Raw genomic sequence first — 22244 nt, forward strand, 5'->3', positions numbered from 1 at the left:
ATTTGGGCAACTGATGACTTGGACTTGATTTGCCATTTAAAAATGGCTTGACTTGGACTTTAATCATTTTTTCAATGACTTGACTTGGACTAAAATCATTTTGAAATGACTTGTTTTAGAAAACAGCAAAACAAAATGAAAAATAATTGACTTAAGAAGATGTTGGAGACAGTGTCATGATGTTGGTTATTTAGATACATTTACACAGTGTTTCTTAAACCGGTGAATGGTTCACCCCAGGGTGAACAAAAGTTTTGCAGGGGTGAACCAATCAAAAGGGGTGAATTAGGGTGAACCGTCAGAAAGAGGTTGAACCGTCAGAAAACGGTCAGAAAGTTGCACTGAGAGTTTAAGAACAAAAAATTGGTGACTATGTTTTGTGCTTTTGTAGCTTCATATTTCTGGACTCGAGAAATTGTTGATTTTCAATGGTAAAACTTAGCTTGAGTTGATCTTAACAAAAATCGAAACAACCTAATTCATTTTGTGCTGTTGTATATAGACGAGATAGTTTTATCATATCATTAGACAAGGGTGAATGAAATCTGGAGCTCGATGCTAGGGGTGAACAAAACTAAAAAAGTTTAAGAAGCACTGCATTTACAAACACAGACCAACTTTGGACATTCTAGGCTGCCTAACAACGAAATACACAATTATTTCTATTGAAAAATGCACTGTGGTAATATTTCGCGTAACGTCAAGGAAGTGGCACCATACCATGCCTCCTGGTAACTATTTTTTCTTTCGACTTTCACTACTATATGAAAAAGCTTTTTTGGCGCGAACTGTTTTTAAACTGACTAGGGAAATCAATTTAGCCAAAATGAACACGGCACAGTATAAATTGGCATATTTTGCTGTGAAAACGTAAACTCTACCAAATCACGGGTTTGCTGGAGAACCGCAGGGCAGGTGTTTGTAGGATTAATGGTTTTATGACGAAAGTTTGTTACGTTATCCTTGAAAAATGTAATGCCTAGTTAAAACTAAAACTCATGGTCCGCCCTTGGAGTAGAACCATTTACTCTATAAGGGCTGTAAATTCTAAACAATGGAATTTTTGGAATTTAAAGGCCGACGTCAAATATTCTTGGCGGTGAGAATATTATTGTAATCCGCAGTTTTGCTGTTAAGCTAGATTGAAATTTCACTTTATTCCGTTCTTATCCGCTGACAGCGCTTGAATCACATGCGGCCTTTAAGTGAAAGCGATTCCTTACGATATAGTTTGCCCCAGGCTATGCGAAGCGTCGGAAAAGTTACGCAATTACACATGCCCTCGTCTAATATAGTAACGTTTCCAGGTACAATCAGCTGATTTTGATGAGTAACTGGATGACAACATCTCAAAAGGTGTATTTTCACCATGATCGCTAAATTAAAGTAACAGTAGGCGTTATAAAACGGGGCATTTTTTTCACTCAGTTAAGCCATTGTGCGTCACAATTGTCTTCGTCTAGTCTAGTGCTAGGCGCTTTTAACCAACTGAAAATTGCTGATTTTTCGATAATCAGAATAAAAAACTTTACCCCTTCCATTCGTATTTGCAGTTGTAGAAAAAGTTATCGTTTTTTAGGTTGTCAGCAGTTTAACATGTCAGGATAAAAAGGGTAACTGCTTTCTTTCTATAAACAAGTGTTTGACTCGCAGGTGAAAACCGTTGCAGGCTTTTCAGTTGTTATAGGCAATTTAGCTCTTCAGAATCTACTAGTTCAACTAAGAAAACAACAAGACAGCATATAAAGTATTACGACCACCTTAGTTAATACTAAGACCAAGTAGTTCGTCGGAGAGTCATGCCGGATCAGCAACTTTTCGGCCCTAACATCATTAATACGTATCGGTTACTGCTGATCGCATTTCTAAACGATTTGTAAATAGCGCACGCGGACAGCCCGATTTGATGATATAAGAAACCGGTTTGCTTTCTATGCGTGGATTGCTTAGGGCATTGCTTTTATCACCGAATTTAATCATACCTTTCTGGCATTGCGGTCCACCACCGATTATATGTAATAAGGCGAGCCCAAAGCTAGGTGTGTTAGCAAGACTGATTTTTTTAACCGGTAATTTTACCAAAGCTATAGTCGGCTATTGAAGTAAGCTCTAGGTTTTTTTCTTAATAGCCAAGTTTAGCAAGGTTTGGCGTTTCTGAAACAGGTGTCATTTTATTCCTCACCGATAGAAATCAGATTTTGTGCTTTAATTTGTAGAAAGCGTTATACGTAAGTGAGCAAACCATTTTACACTTTAAAGTTTATAATTTTGTGTAGCGTCTTCAGCTGCACGGGTCAAATATAAACGTTTATATTTTTTCCTTCAAATATTGTGTTTATATAGGCTTTAGGCAGTAAACTAAAAAAGCTGAAAACCTAAGGTTGCTTGTCTTGGCCGTAAGAGACTTCGCCATTGCCACTGTTGTCTGACCAAATAGCTTCAAAGTTTTTCGGTGCTTTTTAAAACAATGAACGTTCCAATCGTTCTGCTTTGTGTGTATTTTATCGCGTGTTGCCTGGCAAACAGCAATGGAGAAATTTGGAACTCGAAATCCAGAGTTAAACGAGCAACCTCACCCAAACGTAAGTGTAGGCTAATATGTTATCTGTAGGGATATTTGCCTGCTAACCGAGTTTAAAAACATGTATAAACAAAATAAAGCAGGCCAAACAGTGTAGCCCTTATGGCTTACATTTCTGGTTGACTTTCAACAAGTTAAGCTCTTCAGCGTATATCTTATGTAAATTGTTTTTTTTTTAACAAATAAGTTGGTCCTTTGATGACATTATCAGATTGTAATATTTTTCTAATTTTTTAACGGTGGGGTCCGTACTTTCGTAGCTTTACGGCGCTGCTTACCTATACCTGTAAAAAAATGTCAATATAGTGGCAACCCTCAAACGTTAGCCTTGAAACATTTTCGTCCCGCTGAAACTCATACCTTGAAATGCTTTCGGATAAATCTAATGCTTCGCTGCGTATATACCATTCTTTTTCGTTTCGCAGCGAAATTTCCATTTTATTCAATACGAAAATGGCATGCGTTTACAAAACTTACAACATAGATTAACAGAATGAGTTTGTTCTTTGTGTTGTCCGTCGAATATCTTGTTCTAAGTTTTTTAAAACGGCTCCGAAAAGACAAAACTATATGTTTTTAAAAAAATATTTGAACAATTGCATGTTAAGACCTTGAATTTGGTTTACTTTGCTTCACAAAGTCACGCATTTTAATCATTATCGCACATTTTAAGTAGGAATGTCCGATACTTGAAAGTTTATTCCGATACCGATTTCCGATATTTGGGACACGAAGTATCGCGATCCGATCCAAAACCAAATGACGTCATTGCTATTCCTAAAACAATCAAAATAGAGTAAATTGAAACGTCAAACGGCCATTTATCAAACAATAATTTTTTCACATTAAAATCGCTGGTTGAATCGCAAATCATGGCTGAAATTTTTGTATTAATTTTGTATTAGATCGGTAACGATGCCGCCCCAGTATCGGACAAGTACCGATACTACCACTTGGCATCAGGTATCGGCTCCGATCCGATATTATCGAGCATCCCTAATTAATACAGGTAGGCTAAGAGAAAAACGCACTATACCCCTTTCCCATGAAACAAAGTTGGGTTTAGTTACGGTTAGTGTATGGCAGTTGGCCGCTATTACTAGAACCACATAAGTCGTCTACGATTTACAGCTGCAGGGTTTTTTTAAGGTTTGATTTGGGTGACCGCTAAGTAGTTTTAAGAGACCGCAAGTGTTTCATTTAAATACCAAAAAGTTGCAAGTCCAAAATTTGGGAAACCGCTGGAGAAATTTGGGGGACCGTTTCGGTCCCCCAAAACACCTTAAAAAAACACTGAACAGCTGTACTTGTTTAATTAAACTATTCAATTTGTAAACCTATTCGATGGTTAGCAGTTATTGTAAACAAAATTTATTGCAAGCAAACTTTTTTGCCATGAAATCGTACATATTTCAATTGATCAAAGTTTTTCAAATCATTTATGCCAATGTTACCCAGGTAACGCGTTTTAGGCAAGGCAAATAAATTAACTTAAGTTAAGTGACTTAATTAACAAAGTTAGCCTGCATTTCTATTTTTTGTAACTTACTTTCGTTAATACAATACAAAACAAAATTATGTTATTAAATGTTTACATTTTCGTATGTTTTTTTAATGACATAATTATTGAAAAAATGAATAGTTTCTCAATCACTTTTTCAAACTTTTATTAATACTAAATATATAATATTTTTGTTACTTTTTAGCACTAAACATGAAAGGAACATGTGGGGGACAGTTTAGTGGTTTTGGTGGTTACATAGCCAGTCCAAATTTTCCAACAAAATACCCATCTATGTCGAATTGTACCTACTCCATAGCAGTCAGATCTAAGTTCGTTATAAAGGTAAATAACAATATATATTTTTTATTTTGTATAAAAAAAATATATAATAATCTGCTTAATTTATATTTTAATTAAACACCTAATTTATAAGATGAGGACATTCTTGAGTCTAATTATTTATGTGTCTCCTTGTAATTTAGTAGATGAATTAGTTTGTTGTATATATTCATAATCTATATTTGTTTTCGCAACATAATGGACGTTTGTGGTTTCAGGTTGAATTTACGTATGTGGACATGGAAAATGCCCCCATCCAGATGCAGAGTGATTGTGGTGCAGATTCGATTTCTATTTATGATACAAATGACACTAACACTCTTATTGGAGGCCAGAAGTAAAATAAATATTTTTAAATTTATTATAAAAATGAGAATAATTTTTAAACGGTTTTCTCAGTTTTGATTTTCTTTATTTGCTTCAAAAATAATCAAGGAATATATGATAAGTAAACACATTATCATTTATTATGGCAACTTTTTCAATTTTTGTTTGGGATTTTAAATTGCTAACATTATTAAGGTTAGGGTGATAGTTTGGATTTTTATGGGTCAAGTATTTATTTTTTCCCAAATTTTAACTTTTCTTTGCAATTTAATTTTGGAAACTTGATTCGTTACTATAAAAAAGTGGTAGGATTCTAGACCAGTTCTCAACTTTTTCATTTTTGTATATTAAAATGTTATTCTCTTTGCAGGTATTGTGGGTATAGCGTACCATTCAATCCGGTTTATTCAAAAACCAACAAAGTGGACATAAGGTTTATTAGTGATTCAAGTGATGAAAGATATGGATTTGTATTGCGCTGGCTGGCTACTAAACCACTGGGTGGGTAAAAATGAAGTAATCTCTTTAAATAAACAATTGTGGGATTTGATAAGAAGTTAACATAATTATCATCATTGTTTTTTTATTTAAACAGTAAATAAACTATATTTATTTCGAATCTATTTACCTAAATTTAAAAAATTAAATCTCCTGACAAAAATACATTTCTTTGTTGGTTTTAGCCTTAATATTCTAATTTGACTTTATTGTGTTTCTATTTTTTTGTTTTTCTAAAAAGCAAACAAAAAAATTAAATATAAGATTTTTTTTATTTTTAGTTGAAACATTTGACTGCGATTTTGAGTCATTGAATGGCGTTTGTCATGGATGGACTACTGAGGATGGGTATGATTTTAACTGGACTGTTAGAAAGGGTGTAACACCATCCGGAAAGCGGAATGTTACTGGACCGCAAAATGATCACACATTAAAAACAGAAGGTAAGTAATAAACTTAATTAGATCACACGAAAATGTAACATTTTTTTATATATTTTATGTTTTAGGAACAAAAAATGTAAATGGTTGCTGTGTTTTTCTGTTGTTGTAGTTCGTTTATAAAAATCACATTTGATTATTAAATAAATGACTATTTACTCCATTTGATAAATTAAAATGTTTAAAATTGCTTAGAATTTAAAATTGACAATTTAAATTGTTTAGTGTATCATAACATCAGTTATTTAAACAACAGACCTATACAAATAAACCTTCATCTATATTTGGTAATTAAATAAATTTTATAAAATAACACAATAAATTGAGCTGTATAATCTGCTTTTTTGACAACGTTTCCCAGAACAACATAAAACTTACAACAAAAAAGAATTACAGTCATTTTTATTTTAAATTTTTTTTTTGTTGCAGATGGAACCTACATCTACATAGAAGGATCTGGAAGAAAGCCCGGTGAACGGGCAGCTGTTTCAACTGCGTCAAAAAAATTAAACATGAAGAATTGGTGTTTGACTTTTTGGTATGCCGGTTTAATCTTTGCATTGTAGTGGTTTTCTTTTTTTGGGCCTAAAGGGTGACTGATTAGAGTTGACACATGAAGTTCAAACAACCTTTAAAATCATAACCATTATATATTATTATTGTCAGATAGAAAAAAATGTCAAAGTAATTAAATGTTTAATGTAAATATTTTAGAAAAATTATGTTACAGAGGAAAAAATAAAGAATTGGTGTTAATTACTTGTGCGTTGATTTAATAAATGTGGTAGGATTCTAGACCGGCGCTAATTTTTTTAAAAAGGTTTCTATGGGCCAAGAACAAATCTATTATTTTAAAGGAAAAAAAATATTGGTAATTTTTGTGTTTATATGCTACTGTAGGTATCACATGAAAGGAGAAGGTATGGGGACATTGCTTGTTTATAGAAAATTAATCAAAACAAACCAACTGTTGTATGGCATTTCTGGCCCACAAAAAGATGTTTGGCATAAAGCACAAATTTCCATAAATGGAGATGGTCAACCTTTTCAGGTAAAAATATTACAATATGAATATTTACTTTTGTTTATAAAATATATATTTAAGTTATATTGTTTTAAAGATTTTTGTCAAATGCAGGTGTTCTCAAACTTTTGATATAATTGTCCCTTTTTTATTTAAAATAGTTGAGAACCCATTACGGTTTAAAACAAGTAAAATTTATGCAAATCTTCGGCACCATTATTACTTTAAGATACAATTCAAAGTAAATGATAAATATCAGTCAGTATGATTAAATTATCGGTAAATAAATTGTTGAGGGACCCCTTAAAACTTCCTCATGTAGCCCCTACGTGTCAGCGGACTTCAGTTTCAGAATCACTGACCTACTGTGTAAAAGTGTGTCAATTTGTGTTTTAAGTAGATTTATGTGAAACTAGGCAATGTTTGTCGGCATCCGTGGAAGCACTTATAAAAGTGATATAGCAATCGACGACATCGAACTGAATGAAAAAACCTGCGAAACAATTCAACCCACAACCAAACCCAAAACTACCACACCAGCACCCACAACCACCATACAAACAACAACGCCTACAACCGTCCCAACTACATTAGCCGCTGTAACAACTGTGCCGGCGACTGCTCCACGATCTATTACGAGCAAGGCGATAACCAGCACTGGTGTCTGTTCGGAAAATGAATACAGATGCAGAACATCAAACATTTGCATTTCAATTACTTTCTTTTGTGATGGACAGCAGGTAAATTAGGTTATGGTTTTTCTTAAAATATGTTAGGGGAAAATTCAAAAGTTATCTTTAACAGTAATAATAATATTTTTTAATGTTTTACTGATTTTTAATTAGTAAATTTTTTTTTAATTAGTAACAAGTTGAAGTTTTTTAAATACATTTTTTGTGATGCCATCTCATGACATCATTTTCTATATCGAGGCGTCAAAGCCGATGGAAAGGGGAATAGAAATGTGTAAAGGGCTCAGTTTAAAATATTAAAATGTCTTATTCAGTCAAAAATTTTACCCATCAGTTAAATTCCGTTTTTGCTATTTTTGGTGTTAAGCAACTTGTTTTATTGTGTTTTATTTGCAGGATTGCTTGGAGAATGAAGATGAAGACTGCCCGGATGGCAAGCGACCTGACAGTAAGATCAAATCTAGAGTGAACAGATTTCTTGATTTTAGTACACTTAAGTCACTGCTTTAAAAATACTTAGCTTGACTTGAGTCTTTTCTGTAAAATCACTTATCATGACTGAAGTATTTTGGAAATCTAACTTGACTTTGACTTTAGTCATTGTGTCACATATCTTGGTTTGCAATTATGTGTTTTTGTTAAATATTTTTTTGCAATTAAGTATTATCTCAATTTTTATATATGTTGCATTTTTGTTATTTTTAGTTAAGATATTGGTCATACATACAGTAGATGGGTTTACCAATTTTATTAGGTAAACCTATTATTTTATGGTTATGACTTGACTCAAAGTTATTTGATTCTATAATAATAACTTTACTTCTAGTCAACTGATGACTTTGATTAGGATTTGAATTGTTTTTTTAAAAGACTTGACTTGGACTTTTCAAAATTACATGTTTACAACACTGATCAAATCCCATATTTCAAATTGGTAAACCCGTGTATGTATGACCAATAACAAAAACGCAAAATATATAAAAAAAATTGAGATAATAGCAAACCAAAATATGTGGCACAATGACTTCACTGATAAAATCCCATATTTTGAATTGATAAACTTCAACTATTGCAGCAAAAGTTTGCCGATTACAATATAATCAACTAATTCAGTATTTAAAACACAAAAAATAAAATTGCAGTCATTTTATTTTTTAACATCTCGGTGCTGTTCTTCAGTTTGCGAACCCTGGTCTAGTTGGACTGATTGTTCAAAGTCCTGTGGAGGGGGACGCAGAACTCAGAAGCGATCGTGTTTTATTTCTGCGCAAGATGATGCTTCCAAATCTGTGTCAATGAGCGATGAAACATGCAACAGCCAACCTTGTCCAAGTGAGAATAAAAAGTTAAATCAAAGTTCTTTGTTAAATTTCAGCGGAAGAGGAAATTTTGTGGCTTTTTATTTATTTTTTTGGATAATTTTTAATTAGTAATTGCTTTTTGATCGATTTTGAACCGCCTTTTAAACATGCAACAACCAGCCATATCAGAGTAGGAAAATCAAGTAGTCTATAATTTACTTTCCTCTTGTCAATTTTTTGTCTGCAAAATAAGCCAATTTGTTATTTTGCAATGCTAGTGTCATAGCGATAAATGCTTCAGTGCAATTTTATCCCTCAAAGTGTATATTACCAATTTATGTTTGAACAAATTTCTGCGAGTATAAGCTTTTCAGAAACTTTTATGCCATTTCAATTTTGCTTAAATTAGTAATTGTTTTTTAACCTTTTGTAGGGCGTTACATTTTGTGCAAAAACCTTTGTTTCTTAAATTTGTAAAACAGTATCTAGTATTTCTAACAAGATTTTTTTCTTTTTTAAAGATTGGACATCTTGGAATAGTTGGTCTGCGTGCAGTGCATCCTGCAATGGAGGGTTGCGCTCAAGACATCGTAATTGTACAAATGAAACCCCAGCTGTAAGTTTGACCCCAAAATAAATGAACTATATTGAGATGAAAACACACCATTGCTGTTTACACTAAAATTGTTAAATGCTTTTAACAAAAATGTCTTTTAAAATTTATGAATTAAATATTTTATGGCTAAATACAATAAATTGTTGCAACATTGTTCCGTTTTTTTCTTAAAATATTTACTAATGCTCATCTTATTAGAAAAAAATGGTAGTCAGGCATTACACATTTATACAACTAACTTAATATAACCTAGCTGAATTAAAATAGAAGTCTTACAACACAAAACAGATGAAGTTAATAACAAATTTAACGTGCAATAGTTATGAAATATTTACATAAAAAGTGTGGCTGCCCGCAGAAATCTTATAGCTTAACTATTTCCATATATAAACTATACCCGCCTTAATGAAAAATCAACCTGTTTTTTTGAAAAATAAAATGAACCTGTTGCTTTAGGCTGGTTGCTCTGGTCCGAGAACTCAAACAATTAATTGCAATGGACAAAACTGTCCAAAGTGGGGGTTGTGGTCACCGTGGACCCCCTGTCCAGTCACATGTGGGTCAAGTGAAGTGACCCGTTCACGCGTTTGTGTGAATGGAGAGGTGGGAATTTTTTATGTGTTTCAATTTTGTTGCAAATTAACAATGAAAAAAAATGGCGGAATATTGGTTTAAAGTATAATTTCTAAACAAAATATTTTTGTCAATTTAAACATAAATATTTGTCAATTTTTTTTATGAATTTTTTTATTTGGAGAATTTTTTTGGTTTAAAACATTTTTGTCAAATTTCGCAACTTGTAAATATTTTTCTGCAGATTGGAGAGCTGGGTTGTGTTGGGGTTACTCATGAAAAGACAGCTTGTATTGGAAACAATAAAACATCATGTGGTAAGTTGACAAATACCAAACAACTTAAATAAACTTGGTGTTAAAATTTCCTAAAAAAATTATGTCCCAAAAGGCTGAGGGGAGATATTTTTACAATGTGCAATGAGAATCACTTGTAAAAATATACACAACAAAATTATTTTGATCATGTTTAAGTCAATAGCTTACAAGGCCATCAACTGACAATGTGTGAAAAATCTTTAGTGTAAGAATTTTAATACTGTTGTAAAGATTTTATAATTATACAGATTTTCAGAGGTACTAGAAAGCTACACAAATTGTATCGTGTAAAGAAAGAAGTCATTGCATCAGGAAGTTTTGTATAAAAAGTTGTCAGAGAGTATTTTGATTACCTACCATTAATTTCACAAATTATATTATCAAGATTTCGGAAAAAAGTAAAGTTTCGCTACTATGGAAGAAGTCTTTGATATTCTGAAAGCGCCCGGTTCAGAGTAATCATTAGTGATGTTTGAGGTTTGATATTTATACCGCAAAGACGTGGTAATTGCCTTGGGGCAATGGATTAATTTGATCAGTTAGCAGCTTCCATGACATTTTAACTTGCCCAAAACAAGCGGTAGCAACATGTTTTCGGCTGCTAGCTTTCTAATAATTTTGGCGATCAGTTTTGGACAGATCTGTGAAGGTATATATCATGTTATATGAAACTATGGGTTGAAATTGTATTTAGTTTTGTGTTGTTTCTTCTAGGGACAGTTTGTTACGACGGAATCATCACAGCATCAAGTGGTTTGTTGATATCTAACGATTTCGCCCCTAAAAAATGTTTGCACAGCAGTGAGGAAAATGCGGGCATTTCATTTAGTTGTGGTGTGATACTGTATAAAGTGCAGCTTAAGGGAAGTAACAGTAAGTAATGTTATATACACAGAAGTACATTAGACGGTCAGCAAAGGCGTTTTACATTTGTTGTTTTCAGTGACAGTGAAACAAGGAGCTTGTTTGCCATCCACACAATGCGAAAGCTTTGCATGCAGTAAACTGAAAACCTTATTCCCTGAGTTTAAAGTGCTAGACTGTGAAGCAAAATGTTGCAGTGAAGACTTGTGCAATGACCCGACTGAAAAAAACGGGCCAACTCTGGATAGCCTATGTTAGTGCTTTTCGGTATATCATGGATAAATGTATATTTCATTCATCTGTATAGTTCATACATCTCTTACTTTTTATTTTTTTATATTTTTGGAGTGCTTAGTGACCGCAGGGTTGGTGGGACTTGCAATTTGCTACAACCTCCCTTTGGTTTGAGCTCTGTCTTACATAGAGTAAAAAAAATGAAGTAATTAAGGAATATTGACAGGACATTCTTAGCTTTTCTGTTGATTTAATTTTTTTAATTTTTTCTTATTTATAGTTAAAACATATGCTTTTATATGCTCCTGTGTGTAATTATTTCAAGTTGGATAGTATTTTTTTTCAAATTTTTACGATACTCATAAAGTCTAAAGGTTGTTGCTTTATGTGAGCCCTTGCAAGATCTCAGCCACCGATTGGAAAGTTCTACTTTATGGTTTTTTTTTGGTAAACAGACTTGAACATTTTTCTTTAGATCCATGTTCACCCAATCCCTGTCTCAATAAAGGAATATGCCAACCTGCGGAGGGTGAAAATTACTTATGCTTTTGCGCTGATGGATTTGGTGGACGAAAGTGTCAACATGGTAAGTTAACCGAAGTAATTTAATTGGCATTTTGCTGGACAATGGACATTTCTCTATTGGCATTTCTTTTAGCTTATATTTTTTACAGAAAAGAGTCCTAACAAAAAGTCTGGAAAAAAGTATTATCACTAAGCTAATTAGGAAAACCTAATTTTTTTAAACATTTAACTTTAAATTAATCATAATTCCAATATATGTCACCATTTAAAGCTATTTTTTGATTCATTTGCAATAATTTAAACTGTCTGTCATACCGCGTTGCTTGATATAAAAAGAAAACAAGATATTCTCTCAAAGTTATTTTGGGGTGGTAGTCATAAGGCTAGTATAGTATTATTTTGATCTTTGTTCTTCGTCCATCAGAGGTACCACAAATCAAGTGCTACACTGGGTTTACCACTCGTCTTACACCGATACCACAAACTATTCGCATGACACCCACCACCTGTACAACAACGCCCCAAACTGTCTGCCAACTTGCATCTATTCAAGCTGAACTGAATGGTCAAACTGGTAAATACTTGTGAACCTTTAAACAATTATAACCCTTGGTGCAATCAACTGTTTTTAATAACAAAGAACTTGTGCGAGATGGCAGTGTTCGTGTGAGCAGTTTACAAAATGTGAAAAATTTCTATATGTGAAAAATTTCTTTTAGTTTGAAGTGCATATCACAAAACAATGTGGTACTAGCCTGTTTTTTATTTTTATTTTTTTCAAAGTAGCTTATAATTTTTTTAGATGCATTTGGTAGTTTTATTTTATTTTGTTTAAAAAACTTTTATTCTAAAACACGACATGAAATGGTGAGTTCGAAAAACATTCTTTTTATATTTTTTAAAAAGTGATCACCTAACTATCGCGACATCCAACGTGAAAAAACGTTTTCCAGCATTCTAATTTTTTTATTTAGCCTACTTGGATGCCACCCAGTGCTCATCTGAGGTTGCTTGCAATGATAAAATTTGTGACATGATCCAACAGTCTCAACCAACAATTACCATCAAAAAGTGCAAAGTGTCCTGTTGCAAAAACGACTTGTGCAATATTGTCAAGGTGTTTATATATCTGCTTACTTACAACTTATATGGACTACATTTTTTCCAATTTGATTGATTGGGTAAAAAAGCTGTAATAAAAATATCAAAGCCCATACAGAAGTAGGTATCATTTTGAACGTTTTGAATAACTCTTTATTCATTTTCAACATAAAGAGTTATTTAAAACGTTCAAAATGATATCTACTTCTGTATGGGCTTTGATATTCTTATCACGTCTTACTACAACCTCCAACCATTATGCCACAAAGGGTAAAAAAGTAATATTGAAATTCATAACTGCATATATAAATCGTTTAATCATCTTTATAAATGCTTGAATGCATGCGATTTTTTGAACACTATGTGGTAAAACATGAGTCTTATATTAAGGTACCAGAAACTACTACTGATGCTCCTAAGCCAACTACAATGCTTACTCCAAGGCGTGCAATTGGTAAGAAAATCAGCCTTGTTTTTGTATTCATACTAAAGGAATAGTTGTTTTAATTTCCAGTAAATATCACATATAACCTTTAAAAAGGACATACAACTTTTTTAACAACAATGCTATCTATAGAAAATAAATACAAAAGTTACATCTTTGTCATGCCATGGGTCGGTGGTTCGTTATTCCATTCTGTAGTTTTAACCTTTGTTGAAAAAACATTTGTAGATTTAACCTTTGAGTCAAAAATTATGAAGTAGTTGCCTTTATTTAGTGTAGAAAACACAAAAATTTAGTTTTCATTTGCATTTGAAACGAACAATAAATGTTGAAAAACGAAACAATCAATAAATGAAAAGTATATAAAGACTTTAGGACCTTTTATCTATGTCAAACTTTTCCCTTAGGGTTAAAGAACCACTGACTTAAAGCACTTAAATATATAAAACATGTTTATTGTTAACTGTGTGTTTTTTTGTGTTGAAAAAAAAATGAATGTAGGCCTAACAGGGTATAATACATTTGACAAATATATATACACATGTATACCGTGGGTTAAAACGGCAGTGTAAACAAGTCATTTTAAAATGCTCTACAGTATGTCCCGGTTAAGGCATTTGTAAAATAATGTAAGTCTAAATCAAGTCTTCTTAAATAAATAACAAGTCAAGTCCCAGTCAAGAAATAATTAGAGAAAGTTAATTGCAAGTTAAGTCTATGTCATAAAAATCAACATTAAAACTATTAAAATTGTAAAACGTGTCTGATATTTTTAGGAATAATACAACTATAAAAACTAACGAAAACACAACATCTAGCAAGTCATTTTGCCCCAAAGACAAAAAAATACTGAAGTCAAGTCTAGTCATAACCAGTGACTTAAGTCATTATACCCTAGTCAACAGTTCGCAAACCTTATTTTGTTGTGCTTAAAAATCGTAGTCTGCCCCAAACGCAATCCTTCTCGATGGAGGGGACGAATATGTCGCGCGCCTTGCTCAACGAACACCGAATGCCAGGACTCGATGATTTGCACTTGTGATGGCCCCTGTGGAAAGACCTGCTCCAATCCAGGTTTGTAAAAATTTTATCACAACTTTTTAACCGTTCCTAAATAATGATATGTCCTAATTTGTATATTTTAGACAAAGACCAAACAGCACGGATATAAAGTGTTATTTGCGCATTTTTTGCTTAACTCGTGTGGTGTCCAGTTTTACGCCTTTTACTTTTTCGGTATAATACGGCAAAACTAGCATTTAGTCCTCAAAAAGGGCCTGGTTAAAAAGTATGTATACCCTAGTAAAAAAAGATCATATTTTTCTAGCGTTTTAATCAACTTTAATCTATTTTATTTATCAATTCTAGATCTCAAACGTTATTATCCAGGCAACCCTTTTGCTTCTCTGGAATAAATTTAAAAAAACTTTATTAAATGACCTTGGAACAAAGCTGGGTTCTTAAACTGGGGATCCGTTGACAAGTTTTTGTGTTCTATGAATGCATATATAAAAAAAATGGTGTCAAAATATATCATAATCTTTCGTACTTTAGTTTCAACCTTAGTACGATCCGGCGTCTGCCTCAGCAGTACATATAATCTTATAGAATTAGTGCCATCTCACTATGTTAAAAATGACTCAAGAGTTATTCGAAACTTTCAAAATGCTGCCTACTTCTGTATGTCCTTTGGTATTCTTAGTACGTCTTATTACAACCTTTTATGCTCCAAACTTTAGTGCTATTCTTACACATGTATAGTTGTATACACTCTTAACAATTTCCCAACCTTTCTAAAGAAACGACGTGTCCAGCCGCTCTGGTCAAAACCTTGACGTCCGGCTTGAAGGTGGACTGCAGCGCCGGTCACTTTGTCGGCTCCAAGTGCGTGTTTACTTGCGAGTCTGGCTTCAGGCTGCTCGGCTTGCCCAACCTCAACTGCCAGAGCGATGGAAAATGGGACAAGACCAGACAGCCACGATGCCTTCCCAGGAGAAAAGGTGAGTGTACCTTGAAATACATGCGAGAGTGCTGCAAAACAATCTTTTTTTGAATTGAACCTAGTCCAGTGGTTTCCAATCTTTTTGTTGTCGCGACCGCTCTTCTAGTTTCCAAAAACCGAAGCGATTCCCCAGTTTTTAAAAACGTATAAAACAATTTAGCAAGATTATCAGATTTTTAGACGAATGCTTTCAAAATTTGGCATGAATAATGACTTTCCTATCCCATTAAAGAAACATGTATCTTGCGCTTGTCAAGTAACAATTAAAAATTGACTACCAGTTAATTCAACAAAAGTTATTTAAACGATTTCCAACTCTGCTGCACACAAGTCATTTAAAAAAAAGTAAGTCAAACCAATTCTAAAATAACTTGTCATAAAAATTAACGTTTAAATCGTTTACCCAAATGAGCTGACTTGAGTTTAAATTACGTATTTTCATTGAATTATTTTCAATAAAATTGGGACATTTAATTACATTTTGGCACGTAAAACAAAGCTGTATATGTTGCGTATTTGTTATGCTTAGTCGAGTTATTGCTCATATTTGGACGAGTTTACCAATTTTGGAACGGCCTCTAGTCCTAGTAAGAGGGCGTTAACTTACCATTTTGGGAAATTCGTTGATATTTTTGAGTAAGTGTATAGAATTAATATAATTATATGATATATTTGGTATATAAACTATTTGTTATAAGTAAAAACCCCGAAATGAAAGGTAAACGACATAACAAACTTATTATAAAAAAAATTTAAAAGTTTTCAAGTTGTGAAAAAAGGCTATTCATGCCGACAAAACACAAACAAAAAACACAACTTTTTTATACAGTTTGCCCGAGACGGATTCTCAGTTTGGCGAGACAGCGCGGTCGGACTTGCAAGGCTCCTTGTCGCAGCAATGCAGGTTGCGCTCAGGGGCTTGTGTGTGAATGCGACGGACCCTGTGGAAAGACCTGCTCCGACCCAAGTAAAGCCTATTTAGTGTAGTTATTTAACAGCACATATGAAACGCATTTACTGTGTTTGTGTCATTTTAAAGGGAAAAATAAGATGGTGCTTATGAACAAAATATTTTTTTTTTCTTAATAGGCCTTGGTTTTTTGCTCTATAGATTGTATAAATTAAAACTGTTTGAAAAACCATACAGCTAACCAAAATGCGACATATAAAATTTTAATGTTTTATTAAATTGCTTAATTTTCAAATCGTAAAATACTAAATGGCAAGTTTTAGTTTGACTAAATGGCAAGTTTTAGTTTTAATTAGGGTTTTTTATTTTGTTTTAAAATAAAATCACACTTATACAAACTTAATAAATTAGGCTGTATCTTGCCCAAACCAGCTGAACTTGATACAAATCATTATTTGAAATGATAAAGGCGTACGGAATGTTATCTTTCTCGCAAAAAAAAAATGCCGAAATGTCTTTTAGGAAATGTCTGATTAAATTATATCTTATAGAAACCTTTTTTTTACCAATAAAAAATGAAACTATGATTAATACTGTGCGCTACACAAATGCATATTTCAATATGTCAAAAGCAGGTAACACCATTAAAAAATCGTCAACTCAATTAAAAAACTTTCACAAAAACGAAACTTCGTGCATAGCGTTTTTATAGGGGAAGCTTTGTTTTAATGCCGCGCAGTTTACAATATACTCGGGTTAAAAGCCCCGATGTGCTACATTTCGTAAAATAATTCTGATAGATTCACAGTATCTTAAAACTACGCATTTAAGTAATTTTTCATGTGAATCTCACAGGCATCACGTGCCCTAAACTCACGAGGCGGCCCAACTCCGGCATCACGATGAAATGCGGCTCCGGGTTCCGGGTCGGTTCCAAGTGCGCCTTTGCTTGTCCAACCGGGGAAAAGATGATTGGCCTCCCCAACCTCAACTGCCAGAGCGACGGCACTTGGGATAAGGAGAGAACCCCATACTGCCAGAAAAAAAGTAAGCGGAACGTCTCATGCTTTGGTCTGTTTTCTGAGCATAATTGAGGCAGTGAATGTAGCGTTTGGAAATCATTTTTCAATTTTAAACTGCATTGCCTAATATGACGTCACTAAATACATGACCAGTGTCCACTGAGGTGTGACCAAGAGCCGAACCAGGCATGATCGGCGATTCGCGATTCATTCAACTTTATAACTTAGTATATTTTAATTTACTTTGTTGTGCTTCGCACTAGTTGAATGCGTCTTTTAAATATGTACATCAATAATATAAAATAGCAAAAGTGAGCTAAACGTCTCACGCTTAGGTCTGTTTGCTGAGCATAATTGGGGAAATAATTTACATGTGTTAATTGAGACGGTATAACATTGCGACAATTTGTGTCATTTTGCAATGTTTTTGATTCTTATTTGGCGTTTATGCTCGACACGGACGCCATATTGCCAGAGAAAAAGTAAGTTAAACGTCTCACGCTTTGGTCTGTTTTCTAAGCATAATTGAAAACTTTATTAAATAAACTGCGTAAACGTTATTCAGGTTTATAACTTCAACTTGGGCAAATGATGTAGGTTAACCTACTTCGCTAAACGCAGGTATTATCCCTCAAATTATTTCTCAGGTCCCCTTAACTGCCGACAGAACCGTCCAGCCCACGATAAATGCTGCGGACCGGTTTCCTACAATTCTAAGCTTGTCATGTGCTGCAACGGAAGAATCATAAGGTAAGTTGAAAAAATAACCTAACGCCCAGTTTCGTATGGTCGTTGCGTGATGCCATACTTACAATACAATTCAAACTCTAAAAAATGCTGTCACAAAGATAAGAAAAAGTCGATTTCTGTTTACAGAATTTGCCAAGGGTTTGGGTTTCGGTATCTGTGTTCACTGTTCAGGCTTGCTAGTCCAATATTTATGTACAAATAAATCGCTTTTAAACTCACCCAATTATCCCTCAGTTGTAACGTGTGTTTGGTATCCTCCATTTTTATCGCTCTAAAGTCTAAACTCTCATTTTCTTCTGTAACAAATTACTCACTTTTTAAGTAATCATGCAAATACACAAAGCAAAAGAAGAAGGCTAAACACAGCATAAGTGCCTGCTCCAATAGGCGCCTGTATAGCTCTTTTGATTTTAAAATACTTCTGTGTTGAAAAACTGTTTACTGTGTTCTGGTGGCGTATTTCCAATTGCATGTTCCACCGAAATTCATCAGGTCTTGGCAATATGGACTAAGAATATAAGACAGTAGCTCATTTGAACAGATTCTACAGCATCGGTTTGTTTGTGTACGTTTTCCACCAGAAAAAACAGTCTAAAATGTTATGCTTTTTGTTGTGTATTATTTGGTTTTTGTTGCGCATTTTGACGAGCTGTTTTTACAGGCCGAAGCCAGTGAGGGCAACTTCGTGCTGCGCGAGAACACCGTACGACCCACAAGTTAGAGGATGCTGCGGCAGTCGGTTATTTAACGTGAGTTGAAGACGTATAAGCAATGTGTAACGACCTAAATCAGAGGTTCCGAACGTGGGCGGTACCGCCCCCTTGTGGGCGTTGGTGAGTTACAAGGGGGCGTTTTGGGTCTTTTTCTCATTTGGGGGGCGCGAAACACACATAAGGGGCGTTACATAAAAGTGATTTTGACAAAATGTTATAAAAAGTTCACATAAAAATAGTAACAAACAGCACTGTAGGTAATTTTTAACATTAAATGGCAACTTCCGTACTGCGAATTTGTAGTAGTTTCCCGATCATTGTTACGTAATAATTGGCTTTCTTATGTAAAGTTGTTGGTTGCTGTTGCGTTTCATCGTTTTATACGTGGCAAAATGTTTGTATATTTAAAGCAGGGGTCGACACGGGCCGGGTTCTGTCCGCCGCCTCTTTGACAACTATATAGATACGAGTCCATTTCAAATACTTTTTGACTGTTTTAACTTAGTACGGGCGAAAAATTTTCGCGCTTCGCGTCAATGATCGTACTACGTCCAGTTTGTTTACGTTTTGATGCTGTTTTTGGACTAGATCAGCGCTTCTTTATCGTTGCGCCATGGAAGGCTGCCAAGTGCGTCGCGGACAAACGGAAAACATATTCAAAAATATTAGAGATCCATTTTTCAACCTTTTTTTTATTTTGTTTTTCGGCAATGTTATAAAAACTAGCAGGAAATTTAAAAGAAATGCCAGTATACCCCCAAAAAAATCGCGCTCGCCAGGTGCGCCCGGACTTCAAAACATTAACAAACACTGAATTACACTATCTATTAAGGTTATCGCGTTTCCTCAAAGTACCTTTATTACACTTTTCATTAGTAATATGTAGGAAAAAACTAACACTTTAACAACTCAATGTGTTCTAACATTTTAATAACATAATTCTTAGTTAACATTTTGTGCGGCACACAGAGACCTTCTGAGTTTGTTTGGTGCCCGCGACTAGAAATGGTTGCCGACCCTTGATTTAAACCTTGGTGCAGAAAGTATGACATAACCTGGTGAAATAATGTATGTATTAATTCCTATAGTGAATGTATGTTAGACAACCTAAAATATCACTGACAGCTTATCGAAACGAAAGTGAAGACAATATGATGTTAGACAACGATTAATATAATACTTTACCGTAAAGCAAGATGAGGGGGCGATATGAAATAATATTGAGCTCAAGGGGGCACTAGTGTAAAAAAGGTTGGGAAACACTGACCTAAATCAATGCCTTGACTTAAGTGCACTTACGCCACTGTTTTCAAACGAGCGTACAACATCATTAATACGATTTTGTTATCACAATCTACCGAAACAGTCACAAACAACAATTGCCTTAAGGCCGCATTCAAACTTAAATAGTTCTAACTTTCGTCGCTAAAATCGTCCATTCTTGCAATCAAAAGGTCTTATTTCGATGGGGTTAGATATTATTCCGATTTAGACGGTAGTATATAAAAATACGACTATTAGGTATAAATCCTTTTTTAGGCTTATTATTCTAAACTGTATTTTATTCCGAACTCGATCTTGTTCTAATTTCGGTCTTACACCTTCAGTCTCAACCAAACAAAACAAGTGCTTTTTTTCTACTAAAGGTCGCTACTCACGAGTGCTGCAACGGTCTGCTGACCACCAAGGATGGCGGCATCCAGTGTTGCAACGGTCGCACCTACAACACGGCAACACACCGTTGCGTCCAGAGGTTCGGAGGAAGGGTCATCCCGATCAATCTCGGACCTCCCAGTGGCTCCCAAGAAGAAGAGGAAGAGGAATAGAAGAAGATTCGTCGTCTCTCTTCTCTCTTTTTATTCTTTTTTGCGTTTGTTGTAGAAATTGTTTTTTTTTCGCGCGCCGTGTTTTTTTCGGGATGTCAATAAATAAACCTTTGTTTTGCTAAGATGGAAAATGTCTGCCCGGAGCCGGATTAACCGTTAGACTCTTTAGGCTATAGACTTAGTTCCTTGGAAAAATTCGTCTCCACAATTTTTTATAAGGCTATCAGTGATACAGATCCAGTACTAGTACAGTTTTTGCTTAAAAACGAATGACTGAATCGAGTCAATATTCAATTTTCATGTATGTATTTTTATTACTTTTTGTAGCTTGGTTTGCGAAATCAGGCCCTTCTCTAGTAAATAGACTTAGGCCTACAGTACCGGTACCCTAAATCCGGCCCTGCTTCTACCGTGTGTGTTTGGCTTCCATATTGTGTGATCAGCAGTAGGCATGTCTGATACAGGGCGTTGTAATGCGACACTCGATGTTTTTGACGACAATATCGCAAATCGATCCTATTCCAAATGACGTCATTATTATGCCCAAACAAGCAAAATAGATAAGATTAAATCGATAAAAGGTAACGTTTTCCAGGTTAATATGTCAAAACTGTTTTAGGTTAGTTAATTACCTCACATTATTAACCTAATGTATTTATTGATAAATTTGTGTTCCAAGATACAAATCGCTTGTTGGATCGTTATTCTATGCTGAAATTCCTATGTTAATTAGCTATTACAGGGTTTCCTAACCTTTTTTGTATTTTTTAAAGATCATTTTAACAAAGATCCGATTTACCCCCAATATATAAAGTGGGATTTAATAAAACCGTTAGTAACAAATTACATCAGTTATGTTCAGTGCGACGGCTGCCCTTGCTTTTCGGCAACGAGTTGTTCAACGTCTGGTAAAGTAGTAGGTAATGCAACAACGAATAACAGATTCAAGGTGGTTTCGTGCTTTACATCTTATAGTAAACAATGCAGAGAAGGCACATTCGCATAGGTTAGTTAAAGAAACGGAACCAGATTATTCAGAGCTTGAAACATATCCTTGGATTTACCCCCTGAAAGTTATTGGATCGGCACCGATACAACCCCAGATGACGATTACGGATAGAACAGATTTGCATCTGGTATAAGCTCCGATACGATAATATCGGACAGCCCTTATCAGCAGGGGGTTATTTTTTTTACCTAAAACATGAGAAATTTTCTCCTGCAAAGGCCTAAATTTTTTTTAAGTTTTAAGAAGTTTTAACCTAAAAATATTTTTTTTGATAAAAAACCTATTTAGAATGCATTAATTTATTTATCACAAGATTTTATAAATTTTGTTAACGATTTTAACTTTATTTTAGCCAAATTTTGACTTTTTTGCCAAGGCAAAAATAAATCACCCGAAAGTGATCAGATTTGGAATACATTTCAGGTGTTTAGTTGTGTGAAAATCCCATTTTCCGTTTCCTTCAAAGTTGACTATAGCTGTTCAAATTTAGTTTTTATATAACCTAAATATGCTATTTACAAATGAATATGCTAACATTGTCTAATGGCCTTTTGCAATCCAACCTTTTAATCCAAATATGTTATTAGTGTATCAGCGAATTAAACCATTTATTTTAATTTTTCTGTCAATC

At 34.1% G+C, this 22244-nt stretch overlaps 1 protein-coding gene across 1 annotated transcript; it reads left to right on the plus strand.

Annotated features, from left to right (window-relative positions):
- The first annotated feature begins 2351 nt into the window (after positions 1-2351).
- On the plus strand, positions 2352-20726 carry LOC146141014 (uncharacterized). Its single transcript, XM_083391843.1, has 24 exons — positions 2352-2582; positions 4288-4427; positions 4643-4761; positions 5122-5252; positions 5531-5692; positions 6119-6227; positions 6590-6740; positions 7130-7453; positions 7802-7853; positions 8585-8737; positions 9228-9322; positions 9779-9925; positions 10140-10212; positions 11786-11896; positions 12260-12409; positions 12810-12952; positions 13327-13390; positions 14324-14455; positions 15181-15381; positions 16213-16350; positions 17149-17340; positions 17963-18065; positions 18727-18814; positions 20425-20726. Exons 1-24 carry the CDS (start codon positions 2468-2470, stop codon positions 20602-20604), a joined length of 3273 nt encoding a protein of 1090 aa, XP_083247969.1. The 5' UTR covers positions 2352-2467; the 3' UTR covers positions 20605-20726.
- Positions 20727-22244: the final 1518 nt, after the last annotated feature.

Source organism: Ascidiella aspersa, chromosome 6 (genome assembly GCF_963924565.1).
Source record: "Ascidiella aspersa chromosome 6, kaAscAspe10.2, whole genome shotgun sequence".
NCBI classification, from domain to species: Eukaryota; Metazoa; Chordata; class Ascidiacea; order Phlebobranchia; family Ascidiidae; genus Ascidiella; species Ascidiella aspersa.